Here is a 20,111-nt window from a genome sequence, read left to right as displayed (position 1 = left end):
CTGTGCCCCTCCCCGTGGAAAATGCAGAGCTGGTTGGCCTGGGTTCGCTTCCTCAAAAGGAGGTTTGGGAGAACATAGCCATTCTCCAATCAGAGGGGAAGAAAGCACTGATAAGGTATGAGTATTTAGGCTGACTGGATCCTACAGGATGATGAGATTTCCCAGTGATGAAGTTCCTAGGGACATGATGGAGAAGCCCAAAGAACCCCAGAGGAGTGCAGTAGTTTAGGAAATGAAGAAATTTGGGGCTCCCAACTTGGACAAACCACTTAAACTTCTTAAGCCTCAGTTTTCTTATCTGTGAAAAGGGGCTACTATATTTGCACTACTTATTTCACGAGGTTATTTTAAGAAAAGGACTTGTAAACTTTAAATGCTCTATTGATGTATGTTATTGTTATTATTTAAAATATTTTTCTACTAACATTTTCATTTCATTCCCCTATATGAAAATATATCAATCCTCTCTACTCCATAGATAATAAGATGAAATCAACAGTCATTACTACTGATCTAACACAAATTGTACCTTGCCAAAGTTAAATACCTGACTGTAATATTGTCAGTTTTCATTAACAACGACATTTCTGGTGCTATAGAGATATTGTCATTAATTAGTAAATATTTTAAGGTTTTTGGAAGTAGAGAAGTACTAGCATATTTTGAGGACTTGGAGGAGCTGAGAGGGGGAAATCCACAAAACTGTCTCTCTTTTGGAATTAAGTTGTTTTAATGTTCACACTTTCATTATGTTGGAGGTTTTCATCATTCTATTTCTATAATGTGATAACAATATAATCTGTGCCTTTCTAGCAAAAAGGAAGTTCATGTGGAAAGAAAACAGGAAACAAATCCTCCAATTTCAAACAGGGACTAAAATATTTTTCTTTTCTCTCCTTTGCAAGGCAAGAAACTGTTTCCTCTCAAAGCCGACTTCCTTTCTGGAAATGATCTTCATTTCCAACCATGTTGAAAATCTGCTTTTTTCGTTCCTTTACTCAGACTAGCCTTCTAATTTTTTTTTTCCTCCCTTGCCTTCTTGATGGTAGTGGAAAAGGGAGGAGGGGTAGAATTGGAGGAAGAGAGGAAAGCAAAGGAGAATTCTTTGCTACTGTATGAGTACATCTTCTAATTGTAGGTAATTACACTCAAGTCTCCCTCTTGCCTCTTTATTCCAGCACCTCCTTATGATTCCGCCAACAGGGACGGACAAAGCCCTCTCAGTGCCCTGTGCAACGGAGCCCTCGCTGTTAGGGGGCTGGCTATAAATTGACGTGGCATGGAAAATCTCGGCTAAGTTGTTGCAGCTTGTGTGTTTCTCTAAGATCAAGCCCTCTCTCCTGAAGCAGTCGCTTGATCATGGGTTCGATGCTTCTGCGTAAAAATGGATAGAAAATGCCTTCAGCCTTTTACCGGGGACCCAAAAGTTTTCTCATTGGGGGTTTATGGCTTAGCTGTAAACAAAATCCAGGCAGTTAAGTTGGTGACTTTCTTTTTGCAGCTTGAACAACAGCATTTGAAGCGCTTCCCCCCCTTTCCTGCAATTTAATTCCTTGCGGATCTTGCCATGGGGTGCGGACTTAGAAAACTAGAAGACCCTGATGATAGCAGCCCGGGAAAAATATTTTCGACACTGAAGAGACCGCAAGTGGAAACAAAGACAGACTTTGCTTATGAATATGTATTGCTGGATTTTACTTTAGAAGGTATTTTTGTCTTCTTTTTGTCTCCTAAATTGTTTCAAAGAGAAGCCGCTACTGCTTTTTAGATGTTGGTTTATTCCTTTTTTAAAGAGATGCTCATATTCAGATTGGTCATTCTAGCCTCATGATTTAAATTGAATGTTGTTGTAAGTAAAACATGTTCAATTTCTTAGTTATCTTCTAAAAGTTTTCTTTAAACCTAGTTTATTTGTACTTTCTGGAACTTGAGCAAAAGTGCTTGGAAAATGTTCCTTGCTGACTGAATCAAGTAACTGTTTCAGGAGGATCCATGATATATGTTCAGTTTTCAGAGGAATTAGCCTTAACCATAGTGACAGTATGAGAAAGAAAGAAAAGCCTGGCGACAAACACAAGATGTATTTGAGTCCTGTAGGCTTGCTAAAAACGGTTTTTCAGGTTTTAAAATTTATTTCTTTTTCTATGTGTATTATCATTGTAAGTGATCATTTCATATTTTGACTGAAGTAAACTTGAAGTTTGTATGGATGGCTGAGCGGTAGCCAGCTCAGTGCAGGAAACTTCCTTTTGCTGGGTGTCCTGTCTGGAACAGAGAAACTCCCTGTTCCAGAAAGTTGAAAACACAAATAAACAACCCCAGATGGCAGCCCTCTGGGAACGGAGGCAGCTCCACTCCATAGATACTTTGGCCTCACATTTTACATTTAACTATTTCTTTAGTGGCTTTATAATATTGGACGATTGAACTGCTAAAACTGACCATTGGGGGTTTAACACAAACACCCCTTTAATCTAGAACTTTTTAAAAGATAAAACCAAAACATTTGGGGATGTTAAAATTCTCAGATAATAGCAATTTTTAAACTATTGTTTCTATTGTTAAATTTTAATCAACTACGCAGCTATTGATGCATGAAGTTTAATACTAAGCTAAATTATCACATCATACAGAAAACCATATTTATTTTTCTCAATATAAGAGCACATTATTAATTTGTTTAATTTGCTCAGGAAACAACATGCCTTTGTGCAAGAGTAGCTAATACTACTAATAATAACAACATTGATAGAGTACCCTATGGTTCTTTGTCAAAAATTTGATTGGCCATCATATAAATTCCATTATAGTGTTTTGCTATAAATAATGGTTAAATACATGTAGATACCTATAGGTACACGGGGATTTCAAAAAATCTTACTGCATTTTGAAAGCTGCAGCAAAAAATTTTGGAACACCCTGTATTTTTTAAGGTATACTTAAAAGGGACTGTTTTTCTTAAGCTACTTATGGCCTTTAAAATTACCATATTTTTATTTTAACTGTAAATCACTTGTGATGATTGTAGGCAACTGTAAATGAGAGATTTGGGTACTAAAATCAAGTAAATTTTTTTTTCTAAAATAATACATGAATTTTCCTTAATACTTTTTTCCCAAAATATCATATATGAAAAAAATTATAATGTTGTTTATATTCTAAATAGCCGCTTTCTTTGAGATTTAAGACTAGTTTTCCTGAATCCACAGTATACATGTTCACACTCAGTAACCCTCAAAAACTTTCAGCTATTTATAAAAATGGGGGCTAGAGCCATCTTGAAATGACATTTTAAGACTTGCTATTTGATCTTTTCTTTATGAAATCTACCATATAACTCAAAATATCCTAGGAAGGCCTCAAACTTGTCCCTCCCAGATATAGCATAACAGTATTAAACAAGTTTGTATTAATATGAGTTATCCCAGAATCAAAAGGATGAATATAGCATCAGAATTCAGTCTGGTTCTATCAAACTAAACCATTCTTCATGGAAACTGTTACTCCTACCTATTGTTTGAACTACCTTTGGAAATTAATAGAATATTTAAATGAAAATGATGTTCTTTATCATTGGGGGAGGAGTACAGATACACACTTGTACATGGATGTATGCATGTGCCTGCTGACCTTTGATGTGTGCACCCAGATGTACACCTGGTTCCCATTTGGCAAGGCACCAAACTCTCCTCATGCTGCATTCCTCATACTACCTCTCCCAAACGTGATATTTTTCCATTTGGCCCATACCTGTGAATTGGAAAGCATCTTCCAGCTCCCACAACTTTCCCACTCCATACATTTTTGAGCCTTGGCTATCCTGTACTATTTCCATCTACCCAATCTCACCTCCATGGACAAAAGGGAAATGGAGAGATGTGTTCAAAACTCTCTGCCTCCCATTCATCACTGAGCAGAGAGGTCCATGTGGTGCATTTGATTTTTCAGTTTGTCCTGATTGTACAGAATGGATTGTAGTGACATCTCCTGCTATCAGAGGGTAATTTTAGAGCAACCTTTTGGGAAACAAAAGAGACAGCTTACACCTGTGAGTGTGCACACTGAACCTGCTTTCTACGTCATTCAACTTCATCATCTTTATCAGCCTGGGCCAGATTTTTCCTTCTCTACTCTTCATCCCAAAGAGCAAATCTGGAACTGGGCTTCTAGGGAAGGCAAAATACTATTTGAAGCTCCTATCATCACATGTTACTTTGATTATAATTTTAATGAACTGTTTATTTTCTAATCTGTACTATGGCCTTTATCTGGATGAGTCAACTAGCAGATAAGGTTACATGAAGTTTCCACTGTGCTGTTTTTGCTAAAATGAATGAAATATTTCATCGTTTTTATCTCATCACTTCCTATAGGCTTTAAAATCTAGGGAGACTCACAATTGCCTTAAAAAAATTAATTCTAAACTCGCTAAACATCTATTTTTGGGCACATGTGTAACACACACACACACACACACACACACACACACACACTACTTGTTGTTATTCATGCTACACTCTTTCCCAGTCCTTCCCACTCTGGAAATTCCCCTTAATTCCTAATGTATGTCTGTTTATATTCCACTGCAATCAGAAAACCTTCTTACAAAGTAAGAGACTTGAACTGCAGGTTGCTGGTTTTTTCTGCCTTTAAGCTATTAAATGAAATATTCTTCCTGTTGGAATATTCTTCTGACTTCCTCTCCTCCTTCAAAACTCAGGTCTTTCCTTTCATTTCATCTTTCCTAATCGTTTGAGATTAATCTTTCTAAGTTAAAGTCATCCAATTACTATTACCTTTATTTCAGCTATAATTTTTTATTTATATAACTGTTTAAAGTATGCTCTTTGTTGAAGACACTATCTTTCCTTCACTCAACATTCTAGGTGCTGTTGGGATTATACAAAAGTTTGAGAAAATAGTATCCATGCCCTCAAGGAGCTCAGAGAAGAATCACTGTAGATCTGCTTTGTCTTAAGCTGTATGCTAGGTGATGCCGTACTCAGTCTGCTCATTTGATTACTGAATGCATTGGTTTTCAAAGTGCAGATTCTTGGTTCTTAATAATGACTTTTCTGACAATATACTTACAAGATTTAAATTTTCATTTATTAAAGGAGATTGTGAATTGTTGTTGGGATACGATCTTGGAATATCATCTAGTAACACTGCAAAATATCCTATATTTGCACATGTTCTTATTTTTCTTCTTCCAACTGGGCTTCCAGAATGCAGTCAGTCATAACAAAATTAGGTATATGTATGCTTGTCCTTAGAATTTTGATAAATATTCATTGACTGTTAAAGCAAATTAATTTGTCATAGAACATAGTAAAAGATCAAATTATAGGTTCCTTATTCTACCTCCTAGGAAACATAAACTCTACTAAATAAAAATGTTATTAAGCCTCTAGTTTCTTCCATTGGAAGTAAAACAACAGATTATCATCATCATCACAAACAACAAAAATATTATAGAAAAGTCAGTTACAGACAAGGCATTGTCCTAAGTACAGGAGAATACAGAAAGGCCAAAACACATGCCAGCCTTCAAGAACCTTAGATTACAAAGCAGAAGAGGCAAAACCTATAGGTGAAAAAGATAAATTATAATACAAGGTAGCATATAAGTACCAAATAAATATAGATAAAGTGCTCCAGGAATTCAGGGAATGAAGATATCATTGTGGGCTCAGGTAATTAAGGAAGACTTGAACTGGACTTTTTAAGAAGATTAGAACATAGACAAGCAGAGAAGAAGGGAAGACGGTCCTCACAGATGGAATATCATGGACCAACACACAGAGACAGGAATGTGCAATGGCACCTTCATGAACAAATGAGTGAGGCTGTTTGACAAGACCAGAGTTTTATAAGGGAGTAGTGAGAAGTAAGGTTAGTTAAATAGATTGAATCAGATTGTAGAAGGCTTTGAATGACAGACTTAAGCATTTGGACTTTCTTCTTTAAGCAATGAGAATGTTTTAAACAATGTTTCTAGAACTCATAGTTATAAAATTAATAACAACCTGCAACATTATTTCTTTCTCTTCTTAAAGAATTATGGAAAGATGGGTGGCCATTGTTGAGTTAACAAGGACAAAGGGACTAAGGGGTGTAATCATCACATTCCAGCCAAAACAACTTACCTTAGTTTCCACTGTTTGAAAGAAGAGCCATTCACTGATGTTGCTGGCACAGTATTAAGACTATCACATAAAAGGCTCAGATTTTAAAGGTAGATCCTTTTATAAAGAAGTGAACATTTCGATAGACCAATTTGGTTCATACTTTTCACCTTCATCAAACCCGACCACTGCCTTGTGTCCTTCCACTCTTGGCACTCCTTCATTCCCGCTAAATCTATTCTTTGCTCTTATTGTACCTGCACTCAATCCCTTAATATTCTTAATATTCTCTCCAGCTGTTTGCCCCACTCTGGCTTTCCCCTTGACTTCAGACCCAGCCTTGATCCCATGGTTGGCCATTATAATATTTCACTAGCTACTACTGTATCCCTGCCCCATCCCTGCCATTCCAAATTCTCATCCGTGGTAATGCTTACCATCCAATGTCTCTGCTCCTGCCAAAAATGCTGCTGAGGGGCACCGCTATAAAAAATTAGGAAATCAAGCTGACCCACTACAAAATGTCTGGTATTTTAATTCAGGAAGATCTAAATACAAGTACTGCTTGTAACATGCTAACTGTGTGATTCTCAATACTCCCTGGCAACTTCTAGTGCAGTGAGTTATAGAGGAGGGAATTTGCATGGAGGGAATTTCCACACTGGGAGTGCTCCACAAAAATGAGATTACACACACACACACACACACACACACACACACACACACCCCTCAATAGCATTCCTTCTACTACTTGATAATCTTTCCATGATTATCATTGACTTCTTATCTCATTCCCCATGGGAATTGTTCCAACCTTTGCTTCTTTTCTCAACCCTAACAGTACCCTGGACCCAAACACTCAGAGTACATGCCCTAGGCACTGAAAAAATTGAGGCCGTCTAAAGTGAACTTCTTCAACTGCCTTCCTCTATTCCTCAAAATTTTTCAGCATCAACATATTGACATACCCTTTGTTCTCCTTACCTCCGGATAGAATCCCTATTCTTCACTAAATCTAATCGCTCTACCTGTACCCTTGATTCCATTCCTTCCTACCTTCTCCAGGTCCTAGGTACAGCAGTCATTCTCTCTCTGTATCTCTTTCTCTGTCTATCTGTCTGTCTGTCTCTCCCTCCCCCTCTCAGTTTACCCCTTCAACTTTATTTCTCCTTCATATATTCAATCTCTACTTATCCACTGGCTTATTCTTGCTTTATAAATATGTTCATGTCTCCCCAATCTTAAAAAAAAAGTCTCTCTTCAATTATACCATCTCCTTCAGTATAAATTTTTTATAGCCAATCCTTCTGTTTCCTTGAGTTTTTACTGAAATTACTTTCTCAAAAGTCAATGATTACCTCCGAATCCTTGATCTCTTCTACTTCTGACACTATCAATAACTCCTTCCTTCTGGATACTTTCTCCTCTCTTGGCTTCAAAGATATATTTCACTCTCCTGGTCTCCCTTTACCTCTCTCACTACTTACTCTGTTCTTCCCTGAGGGAAGGCTCCTCATCCTCCCTTCAGAGTCTGTTCCTGGCCTTCCCTTTTTATACTCTTCCTTGGAAATGTTATTCACTTCAACCACTACCTCTATCTAGATAGCTCTTAAATTTTAAATCTCCAGTCCTGACTGCTTTTACTAACTTTGGACCTGCATCTCCAATTGCTTCTGAAAATCCTTTCTTGTCTATCCCACCAAGAGCTCAAATTCAACAGATCTAAAACAAAACTTATGAACTTTACCTCTAAACTTATACCTCCTCCTGAATCTATTTCTGTCTGTGACAGCATCATTAACCATTTCTCCCATGTTCACAATCTTGGGATTATTATTGACTTCCTTCTCCTTTGTCTCTTATATCCAACAAATTATCATGTCCTATAAATTCTGCCTCTAAAATATCTCTCACATTTATCCCATACTTTCTATTATGCCTTCACTATCCTAGTACAAATCCAAATTATCAACCATCTGAATCATTTCAAAAGTCTCCTAACAAACAGATGGGCTGTTGTGATTTTAAGGTTTGGAATTAAGGAACTATTAGTAGGGACATTTGCTCCATGGCATTCAGTTCGTTGCCAGATCCTGTTTTATAAATTGATGATACAAGCATTATGTTCAAATTAAATATTTTTCATTTGTTCATTCATCTGATAAGTATTTATTGGTTGCCTATTATGTACATTGCACTATACCAGGATCAAATGAGTTAACATGTGAAGCACTATATAAATGCAAATGATCATTACTGTTACTTGCAGAGATCAGGAGAGGGATGTAATAAGAAAAATACAGCCCTCCAGAGCTTATAACATAGTTAGGGAAAGAAGCAGTACATAGATGAAACATTTTGGTAATCATGTAAAACTATTTGTGGCTAAGAACCAAAGTGAACAATTTCTCTGCATTGTGTTAAATACATGGTGTTGGTATTTTCTGGCATGAACAACATTTCTTCATTCAAGTGTTCATAAAAATGCTTTTAGTTTATTAAGAACCGTGAAGAGATGTGAACTCAACAAAGAGAGACAGTTATCACCATCGCAATTCCCAAGTACCTTAGCACAGTGCCTGGCATGGAATAAGTACTTAAAAAATGCTTATTGGCTGAGTTGTTTCACTGACTTTATCAGAATCACTGAGGAATAAGGGGCTCCATCTGAGTAAATTTTCCACATAACTGATGTTTATTCTTTAAAAAGATTTTACAGTGACTTTACTAAAATATATTACATACTCCTAGGCCTCTTCGATGGAGAATTTTGAACATAACAGTTTGGGGATAGTACATATTAGGTGGATTCCAAACTGTGTCAGTAACAGAGTCCAAACACTATTTATTAATGGGTCGGTATCAACTTGGAGCATGTTATTTACTGGACTGGGGCAAGAAATCTGTCCTTGGTTTCATTGTTATTTGACATTTTTATCAATTTTTGATAGCATATTTATCTATGCTAACATGCTTATCCAATTTGCAGATGGCATATAGCTGGAAGGGATAGCAAACATTAAGGTGACAGAATAAGGATCCAAAAAATAATCTTGACAGTCTAGAACAATGGGCTGAACCTAATAAGAAACAGTCTGAGAGGGATAAAAGTAACTTCAAAAAAATCAACTGTACAAATATGAGATGGGGAAAATGGGATTAGATAATAGTCTGTGAGGAAAAATCTGGTTCTCTGTATGCTTGGTATGACACTATGACACGGCAGCCAAAAAAGCTAACAAGTTCTTTGATTATTTTCAGAAGTAAAGTGTTCAAAACAAGGGTGGTGATAGCCCTGCGGTATTCTTGCCAGGTCAAAGCTTTTTTGGAGTATCACATTTGGTTCTAACTATGACATATTAGAAATTATATTAATAAGCTGGCACATGTCCAGAAAAAGGTACCCATAATGGTCAAGGTACTAGAACCCATGCCATATGGAGATCAGTGAAAGGAACTGGTGATATTTAGTCTGGAGAAGTGAAAACATTATATCTAAATATATTAAAAGTGTTACACAGAAGAGGAATTAAGCTTGTTCTACTTAGCACCAGAAAACAGAACTAGAAGCAGTGGGGTAGAAATTTCACAGGCAGAATTAAGATATTAACATGATAAAAAATTTTTCAGCAAGAATATCAATATTTGTCTCATACCTCACTTGTCCTAATTATTCCTACTACCTGCCCCCCAACTGTCTACTGCCTCTTTTACTCACTTTCCCCACCTTCTGTGTACTGGAAGTACCCTTGGGCTCTTAGGCTGTTACCAGTATTTCCAAAAGAGTAAGAGTAAATATCGGCAGGCATGTCTTTAGCATCACAATTGCCCACTCTTTCTCACTATTCTTCCCCAGTGTTTGACATGGTAGCACAAGAGGCAGATGGGTAAATGCATTTATACAGTAGCAGAAACTTGAAATTGAGGCCTTAGAGATCAAAAAAAACTTATACAAATATATGAAATAAATATGAAGGAAATCTTCTAATTCAGCCTATCACTACCAAATTCCTTCTGCAAAATCTCTGACAGATCATCATATCTTGCCTCTGCTAGAAATATACCAGTGACGGGGAGCATACTGCTTTGCAAAACATCCCATTCCTTTGTTAGACAACTCTAATCATTAGAAAGCTCTTCCACATATTGAGCCAAATCTGCCTTCCTGTGAATTTTAACCGCTGGATCCAGGTCTATCTTCCAGAACAATACACAAAAAGACTTTTTCCATATAACCCTTCAAATATTTGATTACTGTTATATCTCCCATAAGGTGTATCTTTTGTTCAGTCATTTTCAATCATGTCCAACTCTTTGTGACCCTATTTGGGGTTTTATTGGCAAAACTACTAGAGTAGTTTGCCATTTACTATTCATTTTACAGATGAGGGAACTGAGGAAAACAGGGTTAAGTGACTTACCTAAAGTCACACAGCTAATAAGTGTCTGAGGCCAGATTTGAACTAAGGAAGATGAGTTTTCCTGACTGCAGACCCAGGGCTCTATTCACTCTGCCACCTACCTGCCCCATCTTATCTTTACCATGCCAAATATCCCCATTTTCCTTAAGAATTCTTCACGACAGGGTATTCAAGCTACTTATCATCCTATATGCTCTCCTTTAGACTTACTCCAGTGATGTGGCTTTCAGAACACTGGTCACAATAACCTGAATGTGATCTGAAGCAGTATAGAGTATTGTGGGAATATTCTTTCTGAATGCTTACTTTGAAGGTTCTGTGATTTCATCACTGTGAACACTTCCATTTCTATGCTCTTTCTCCATGTTTCATTCATGTCTATACTTTCCCATAAAGCTTTCATTTATGTAAGTCTCCAGAGACTCTTCTTTATTATTTTTGTATCTCACGTATACCAATGTACCAACACAAATTTTTCATGAATGCTTTCTTTCTTTGGCTTCCACAACATTGTGCTCTCTTGGTTTTTCTCCAGTTCTCATGGGTTCTTCTCCATCTTCTTGGCTGGTCATCTTCATCCTGCCTGCAAAATATGGACTTTACTCAAAGCTCTGTCTTTGTTTTCTTCCTTCCTCTTTTCTTTTCTCCCTGCATTCTTTCCCTTGATAATTTTGTCCCCTCCCATGGTTTCAGTTATCAGCTCTCTGAAGATGAAGCCCAGTTCTCTCTGAGGTAGGTAAGTAGTACAGTGCAGAGTGTGCTGAGCCTGAAATCAGGAAGGCCTGAGTTCAAATCTGGCCTTAGACACAATAGCTGTGTGACTCTAGGCAAGTCATTTAACCTCTATTTGCCTCCTCAACTGTGAAAAGGGGATAATACTGACACCTACCTCACTGGGTTGTTTTGAGGATCTAATGAGATATTTGTAAAAAGTACTTAGAACCATACTTGGCACATAGTAGGCACTAAATAAATGCTTACTCCCTTCCTTTGCCTTTCTCTTCTCTATCTCTAGCCTTCTTTGATATCTCTCAAAAGAAATTATTCCTCCCTCTTTGAATTTTTCAGGACATTCTGTTTGATTTTTCTGATGAATTTAAAAATTTAACAACTTGTATCAGTTATTTGTATTTATGCCTCATTCTCCTCACCAATTCCCACTATACTGTAAGCTCCTTAAGGGCATAAGCTTTGCCATTTCCATTACAGTAACAAGGGAAAATTGGTATGTCCTAAAACTAATCTCTGAAAGAGAACAACACTCAGATTTATAGTACATTTTCTCCCTCCTGTCAATAGTATTACATCACAAATTCTAGCATAGTTGTTTTCATCTTGAGGATCCAAGCATTTGATAGGACTAAGGTTTTTCAAGTATGTTTGTTTTCCCACTTCACATATAGTATGTTGGTGGACTCCCAACTAGGATATATGCCAAGGCTGAGAGAAGCTTCAAAGGCCCTAAGAGATCAAAATACAGAAAAGGAGCAAAATAACTAGGCTGACATCCAGGAGGGATTCTGAGCCCAAGTTAATGAACAATTATAGCAAAGCACACCCACCATATAAGCAGCTTAGTACAAATGGCCAGCAACAAGGGTGGTATTTCTGTGTGCCATAAGACATATAGTAATTGTAAGCAGCTTTTTCAAAAGTAATTTTAATTTTATTTACTTTTTCCAATTAATATATATACATATATATGTACAATCTCAGCTGCTTAGTAACCTGAAATAACTAGGTTTTTTTTAAAGAATTAAATTTCTCAAAAGTTTCTTGTCTTTTTGAAGAAGACAGCATATAGTCTTTTTTTAAACTTAAAAGTTGGTTATTTCAGTACTTCAAAGATCCATGATTTAATCAACCTAAGTCTTCCCTCCACCAACACAGCTCACAACTCCTAGGCTTTAGCAGACAGTCTTTGTGAGTTGCTGTGGCCAAAAGGAATTATCACCCTGTGGCCATTTGGGTAATGAGAGTCTCCCAGTTTAGCTAGGCTGGTTCTCAGTCAGACACATAACCCATTCCAGGCTCACACTTGAAATCTTTCCAGGTTGGTAGGGACTGCCACACTTGTCTTTCCTGGTATAGTCTTTAAGAATCCAAGATGTGGGCCATCTATGCCTTGGTGAATTACTGAAGTAGGACTTTAGGTGCCATTGTGCATTTAAAAATATATCCATTACCAAACAGCTTTAACCGAGTCATAAAAGTTACATAAGTGCATTGTAATTGAAATACAGTTCTGACCATTGAACAAATAATAAAAATACATCATACTTAAAAGTATTTTTAAATGGCCTGTATTTGCTAAGATCCTATAATGCTTTCTTTGGATATCACATGTTCTTAAAATTGGCTTATTTTTCTCCCTTAATCAACCACGACTATGTTTTAGTCCTTCTTTTAGTTTTAAATGTTTTTATTTATAAATCAGGGCTAGTACTCAACATACTACCCAAAGTAAAAACAAATGGGATATTTTAAAAGACATAACTACAACCAAACAGGGCTGCGTTATTTAAAATGAAGCCCAGCTGTTTCTTAAAAGTCCAACATTATTCTCTTTGTTTTCATTCCTGCTGTTAATGATGAAGAGGAAATACTTAAATAGACTATTACTTTAAAGCAAAAAGAGGGATGAAAAGTTGTGGGAAATGGAGTGGCCTGGGTTGTTATGGCTTTCTGTTTTGAATGTTTATAAGGTTCAGGAGAAATTGGTATATATACTCCAATTGGTGGTGGATTTCTACTTCAATTGCATGGGTCAGAACTCGTGGGTGTTGGATGGCTGGTAGTAGGGGGTGGAGTATTTCCTCTGATCCTTTTTCCTCATCTGTTTCTTAACCTCCTTCCTGTGCTAATGCCTTCAACAGCATTTCTTTGCTATCAGGCACTGGCAGTGCATGGGGCCAATGTCTTAGATGACTGTACCTGGAAATTATTTCATGTTTTATTATTCAAGGAGATCATTAAGTTGCATGTCTATTTCTAGACATTGGTTCTTGATTGTTTTCCAGGAAAATGAAAAACTCAGAGCTTTTTTAAAAAAAGTTGTTTTTGTAGTTGTATTGCTGGCACAACATTCAGAACATTTACTCTAATTTTATATCCCTTCTGTTTTGTATTTTATAGACCATGCTAACTATAGCCTGCTTAAAGATTTTAGTTAAATTGTACATTTTATACACTTATACATTTAAGTTCCTTTGTATTTAGAGTTATTGACTTATTGAAAAGTATTTAATGTGATTTTTACTGAAAAATATTTAAGCAGTTTTTAGATTTTCTATAATAAACTACCATGTAGAATATAGATGTTTTTATTATGACTTAATATGAAAGTAAGTTGCAGCTGTGACAGTCGTATGCCATAGATTTGCCAGCACTATCTACAGTTGAAGGGGGGAAAAGTGTACCTTTAAGAAGAAAACATTTGTCAGATTGCGTGTCCTCATTTTTGCTTCAAAAAATATGATCACCATAGCCATGTGGATATTTCTTTTTTGTTGTTATAGACATAGGCAATACTGAACATTGCAAGTTCCTATAAAATAGAAACTCTGTCCTATTTATCTTTGTATCTCATCAGGGACTAGCACAGTATCTTACACATTTAGATTACTCAATCAATGTTTGTTGAATTGAATTAAATTGAATTGAACTATGATGCTTTCCCTTTTCTTTGGACATTTCAGCTTCCTCAAATCCAGAAGTTATCAAGATCAACTCAATTCTGGATATAGCACCAAAAGTTGAAGAATATTATATTAAAGGCTATATTGTAGGAGCCGTTCACCCTGTTATATTGTCTGTTGGACGAAGAAGACACTTGCCAGCAAGCCATTTGTATAGAGTTGTACTGTCCCGTTTAAAATTAAGGTATGTTATTGCCAGAAAGATGGATTACTCCAGGATGTCATTACTTATTTTTAGTTGAATAAGTGAATGTTTACAAATCCATTTCACAATCCAAAGATTGTTTTATAGATCGTGTCTTCTCTTGACCCAGTGATAATTTATTTCATGGATGCTCAGTGTTCTACCATTGAATGTGATTAATCTACCTCATACCCAACCCTTGGTCATCCATTATTCCCACCCTGCTGACACCCACCATCTTGCATCTCCGCTCCTATTCTAGATCAGTCAAGTGCTTGTAGAGGGGATTAAGAAACTATGAGTAAGTCTTCTGCAAATTTGTGCTGTCTGACCTCAATAGAATCTTCATGACTCTATAACAGTTCTTGTATTCATTTTTTATTTTTTTTAATTCCTGCCATATAATCCATAGAAACTATTCCTCTTTCCTCAAGTCTGCAACTAGATTCTCTTTCTCCTCATTCTTAGTAGATGACCTCTCCTGCTTCTCTAAGATCAAGGCTGTCTGAAGTGAGTTTCCTCAAATCACCTCCTGACTTGCTGAGTAACGAGGAGGAGGAATGAATGTTCCCACCACTGGTCAGTAGAGGGAATTAAACTGTGTAATGAAGTTACTTTAGTAATAAGATACTTGGTTGAGAAACCAAATCTTTAGAATGTAATCATCACCTCTTGGTTCCCTTCTTATATGTCCTGACCCTCCTCCTAATTTCTATTTTTTAATGGCACTACTCTTCTCCCAAGAACTTCAAAATGAGGCCTCAAAGTTTTATTTGACTCTTTCCTTTCTCTCGATCCCCTCTTACATCCAACTTGTTGCCATGTGGTATTGTACTTCCACAATACCTTCTATCTGTTCCCTGTTATGCATCCTAAATTCTAGTCTTTATCACCTCTTACCTTGACAATTGTAATAACTTGCTAAGTGGTCTCTTGGTCACCAGTATCTCTAACCTTATTCACACAGCTACCCAAATAATCTCCCAAATGCACAGCTCTGAGAACTTCCCTTATTAAAATAGCCTTCAGTTACTCCTACTTGTCTATATAATAAATTACAGACTCCTTAACCTGCATCCAACACCCCTTCCTACTTTAACCTACCTTTCCAACATTAGTTAATACTGATCTATCTCACATACTCTGCATTGCAAAGTAGACAATTCCCTATTCTCTTCTCTTATTATGCTCTCTTTCATTTCTGAACCTTGATTATCATCCCTCAATAAGTTTCCCTGCCATTCTGTCAAAATCGCTCCTTTCCTTCAAACGTCAACTCAGGTGCCATCTTCTCCAAAAAACCTTCCTTGATCCCAAACCTTGATGGATCCTCCTTTGTCAAATTTCTCACAGAGCTTTACTTAACAATTATCACACCCTAATTGATATTATAATTATTTACATACGTGTATTATTGTCCCCACTAAATGTTTTTCCTTGAGAACTGGGAATGTGGCTTATCTTTATCTGTGTAACTCCAATGCTTATCATGCTGTCTTACTCTTTGCAAGAGTATAATAAATATGTTTAATTGAATTCATTTAAATGGTAGCAACTGAAACTAGCATTAAATTGTAAAATGTGGTCATTAAACTAATGAGAAATTTCAAATGTTTTCAAGTGTAGATTAACCTCCTGAATTTTGTTGGCTTGTTTTCCCCACTATGGGATTCAAAAAAATTAGCCATCATGTTTTTGAAATGATTTATTTTCAAAACAATAGCTTATTTTTTTCTAGTACATAGTTAATAGTCTCCATAGTAAAATAATAAAAAGAAAATGTTTCATTTCCATCATAATAATAACCCCGGAACCTAGGTAAATATCTGAATTTAACAGTTTTTTAAACATAATTCCCCAGATTTCACCTAGAAATCCATGGCAAAGCCTTCAGATTTTGCTTAGAACAAGGGTCAACAACCTCTTTAGCCCAGAATGGCCCTAATGGCCCTGGGCAACATCCTTATGCAGCCAAGAAATAGGAAAGAAGGCAGAAATAAAAGAGAGAAAACAAAAAAGAAATCGGGGAGAAGAAAAAAAGCAGAAAACCTAGCAATATTTTTGATAAAGACTTTTATAAACTAACTTGAAGCATCCTTTTAAGGAGGACTACCTTTCACTAAATGATTTCTTACTTATCTACAATTATGCTTCAGCTTCCAATAGAATACTGGCTCCTAATGTATATGTAGTAACTCAAGCATTACTAAGCAAATATGACACAGTAGCAATGTTTGTGTCCTAATTACAAATCTGATCAGCCATGTATAAATAATTTTTCCATTCTGATATCAAATAAATTATTTCCACATAAAATCTTCTTCTGTTTAAGTAGCATTTATGCTCTTGACACATTTTGTTATACAAAGATTATACATCAGTCTTAAAATTTATGTCAGAAGTTATTTGATTTTCTTTAAATATATGTTTCTTTAGGTATGAAATCAGCTTATGTTAGAAATTGTAAAGGTTTAAGCATTACTATAATGCATTTTCAAGATATTTCCAATAAAGCCATCAAATCTTATGTAAAATTATGAAAAAACTATTGTCAGGGTTTCATCTGTAGACTGGCCTAAAGATACTACCTAGGAATGTAAGCATTCGTCTACAAATATAAATATTTTGATGGGTAAATGTTAGATGAAAGTTAGTAATAGAGCTCTGACCCAAGATCTTCTCTCTGTCACAGCCAGACACAGACAACACCCAAAGGACAAGGCCGACCCAGGCTTGTAATCGAGGAATGTCCCTTGACGTATGAAACTCTAACAAATGAAGGAGCGAAAGAGTTGATAGAAAAGGTACTGCTATTTGTCTTGGCCATTTTTATTCTATTGTGATTTTTTTTCTATTTCTAGTGTGATTTTTTTAACTTTAAAAAAAAGATTGACCTCCATTACAACAAAACCTCTGAATAACAACAACAACAAAAAAAGATTTCCAAACCCTAGCTTTTCATTCTCTCATTTTAAATGTTCTTCAAAACAACAGAATTTTAATAAAAATTTTAAAAACATGAACTGTTCTTGGAGTTTAATGTAATGAGATTTAGCCTGTCATGGACATCTGCATCACACATTAAATCCTACTCCATTGCCTCGTGCCTTGAGTTTTCCTGGGTCCTAGAATACCATGAAAGTAGAGTCCAAGCTTGGAAGTTCTGCATCCTGGAAAGGCTTAAACATGGTCCCAGTAACAGACTAACTACTTTCTGAAAACTGACCTAACTTAATACAGAAACTTATCAGCAGTGGGTTAGTCACAGGGCAGTTGGCCATTGTAAACCACAAAACAAAGAAAAATATAAAATGACCTTCAGTCCTATGTGGTTTTTTTTTCACTTTTGCTGTTGTAAAACCTCTTCTAGATCACTTTCCCAATTCGTAAGCAGGATGGGTTCCCAAATGACAGCAAAATACTCCTACACTAATTCTAAGGGTAATTTTGAGGGTTTGTGCTTTCTTATACTCTATCATAAGTCCCTCTCCAGTGTGGTTCTACCCATCCCAAGATACAGCAAGGACAGAAGTTATAAAGATGTCCCCCAAATTGGAGGTGTACTCTACTTTTTGCCCGCACTCAGGCCCAGGGAAGGGTGGGTTCAAGTTAAAGTATACAGTATAAGTTTAAAGTATAACCAGGCCAAGTATCTTACAAACAAATACATCTCATGATTTCTGGCCCTGGGAGTCCCTTTTTTTCCCTTTGTGGAAGCCCTTTTTTCTAGGTGTGATATCATTGGTAAATGAGTAGTTTCTTCATCGGCTGGGCTAGCTCCTTACCAGATTCCATGTTTTGGCTAACGGGACAGTTCACTACTGGGCTGGGTCAAGCAGATCATTCCTTAGGACTGGTTCCTTACCAAATTCAGCTACTGCTGTTGCCAAGCCCAATGGTCTTTGCTACCAACTCTGATTGCCGTGGGGACTTTTTGATGGTTCTTCTAACCTGTCAGTGCTCACAAAGTTATAACCTGGTCATATCTATCTCCAAATACACGTTCACCTATGATTAAGAAAGAATAAACACAAAAGAAGTATAGGCGTATGGTGTTAGGGTGATCATACTCAAAAGTCATCAAGGAAGAAAGTGGGAGATCATCTGCTTGAACCTTTTTTATATACTCTTAGTCAGTGAAAAGATGCTTCATCACCACAATACTAGTCGCTCTGACACTCATGACCATAAGGAAATTTATCAAGTCTCTGCATGTTGGATTGAAACAAGGCAGGGAATATTATGTGTCTTCTGTCTAACCCACCAGGAAGAGCAAATATTTTCATGCTCTAAGGAGTAGGCCTTCATTGGCAGGTCTCTTCATTAAGCAACAATAGAAGCAAAAGAAAAAAAATAGAAGCAAAATATCTAGAAAGGGGACAGAGGATTCTAAGAATCACATAGTTCTCAGATTATCTACAAACAACTTAACTGTTGGTACTCTAAATGTGAGAGCCTTGCTCAGTGTCCAGTGAGCAAACATAATATTTTAAGAACCAACTCTCAGGCATACATTATCACTATAATAAAAATCAGGCAAAAACAGAAATTGTGGCTAAATGGAAGGATGATTCACAAGTTCTCCTTAGACAAGCAAATAAACATATAGACAAAATTGGTTTTTATCATGCATCCAAATATAGCAAGAAACATTATTTCATAGTTTTTTTGTTCATCTGATATTTCATCAGTCCTGATAAGCACTTACAAAAAGGCCATGTCAAGATAATTGTAGGTTATGTGCCCAAATCTATTGCACAGGAGGTAGAGAAATTCTATGAATAACTTGATAAGATCCTTTAAATGAAATCAATATAGACTTTAATATGCAGTGACTTTAATGTAAAAGTGGACATAGAGGAGGATAGTAAAAATTTATTGGAAAACATGGTTCAGGAGTAAAAAAAAAATTAGAGAGACTAAGGATTATAAACTAATCCCAAACCTTATGCTTCTATATAATGGTTATTTTCTTCAGAAAGAGATTTGGTGAGCACTCACCATGAACTCAACGCTGAATAGTAGGACCAAAAATAAAATTGATAGTATTTTAACAGATAGGAAATGACTAGTTCATTTTACCGAAGACATTTCCAAACTAGCTTTCTGTGTTCAGTAAGTACACTGCCTTGTTAGAACAAAGATCAAAATCAATACCAAAATTAGATCAAGATTAGAAAAACATATAAAAGTGAGAAGAGGATATGACACACAACTGAGACAACTGCCACTTGACTATTTAAACAGGGTGTTCATACAACAAACATTGACAGAAACTATCACTATTTCCTAAGCAAGTTTAACTGATGTAAATTGTAAATCAAATGGCATAATAGGGAGAACAGAAGATCCTAGAAATCCCTTAGGTTGGCAAATACTTCATCTCTTTGCCATGCATAGAAATTTGACAGAAAAGGGGAACATCAGATTATTTTAGAACATAAAATAATTTGTAAAATTAATGGAGAAAGAAGACTATGATAAGTAATACTTCATAAAACAATGAAAAGCAATGGAGGAAAAAATAATTTACAGAAAATTTGTTGAGATCCATCTAGGCCAGATCATACTAAGAGCATTTAAGATGAAAATGGAAGGAGAAAATAAAGAGCAAAGGAGAGAGGAGAGGAGAAACAGAAGAAAGACGGTGAGGAATTGTAAAGATTTCTATAACAACCTT

General features: G+C 36.2%; 1 protein-coding gene across 3 annotated transcripts in view; it reads left to right on the top strand.

Annotated features, from left to right (window-relative positions):
* Positions 1-1,051: 1,051 nt before the first annotated feature.
* Positions 1,052-20,111, top strand: part of RFTN2 (raftlin family member 2) — a 100,312-nt gene continuing 81,252 nt past the window's right edge. For 2 of the 3 annotated variants that reach the window (XM_036742485.1, XM_036742484.1), the window contains exons 1-4: positions 1,052-1,138; positions 1,502-1,706; positions 14,248-14,431; positions 17,124-17,235. In XM_036742485.1, coding sequence (XP_036598380.1) covers positions 1,568-1,706; positions 14,248-14,431; positions 17,124-17,235 — 435 coding nt within the window. In that variant the 5' untranslated portion in view covers positions 1,052-1,138; positions 1,502-1,567. Of the gene's footprint in view, positions 1,139-1,295; positions 1,707-14,247; positions 14,432-17,123; positions 17,236-20,111 lie in introns of those variants that run through there. The other variant, XM_036742483.1, reaches the window with a different exon arrangement.

Source organism: Trichosurus vulpecula, chromosome 2 (assembly GCF_011100635.1).
Source record: "Trichosurus vulpecula isolate mTriVul1 chromosome 2, mTriVul1.pri, whole genome shotgun sequence".
Classification (NCBI taxonomy): Eukaryota; Metazoa; Chordata; class Mammalia; order Diprotodontia; family Phalangeridae; genus Trichosurus; species Trichosurus vulpecula.
The sequence above is the reverse complement of the archived record's forward strand: the minus strand, read 5'-3'. Positions and strand labels throughout refer to the sequence as shown.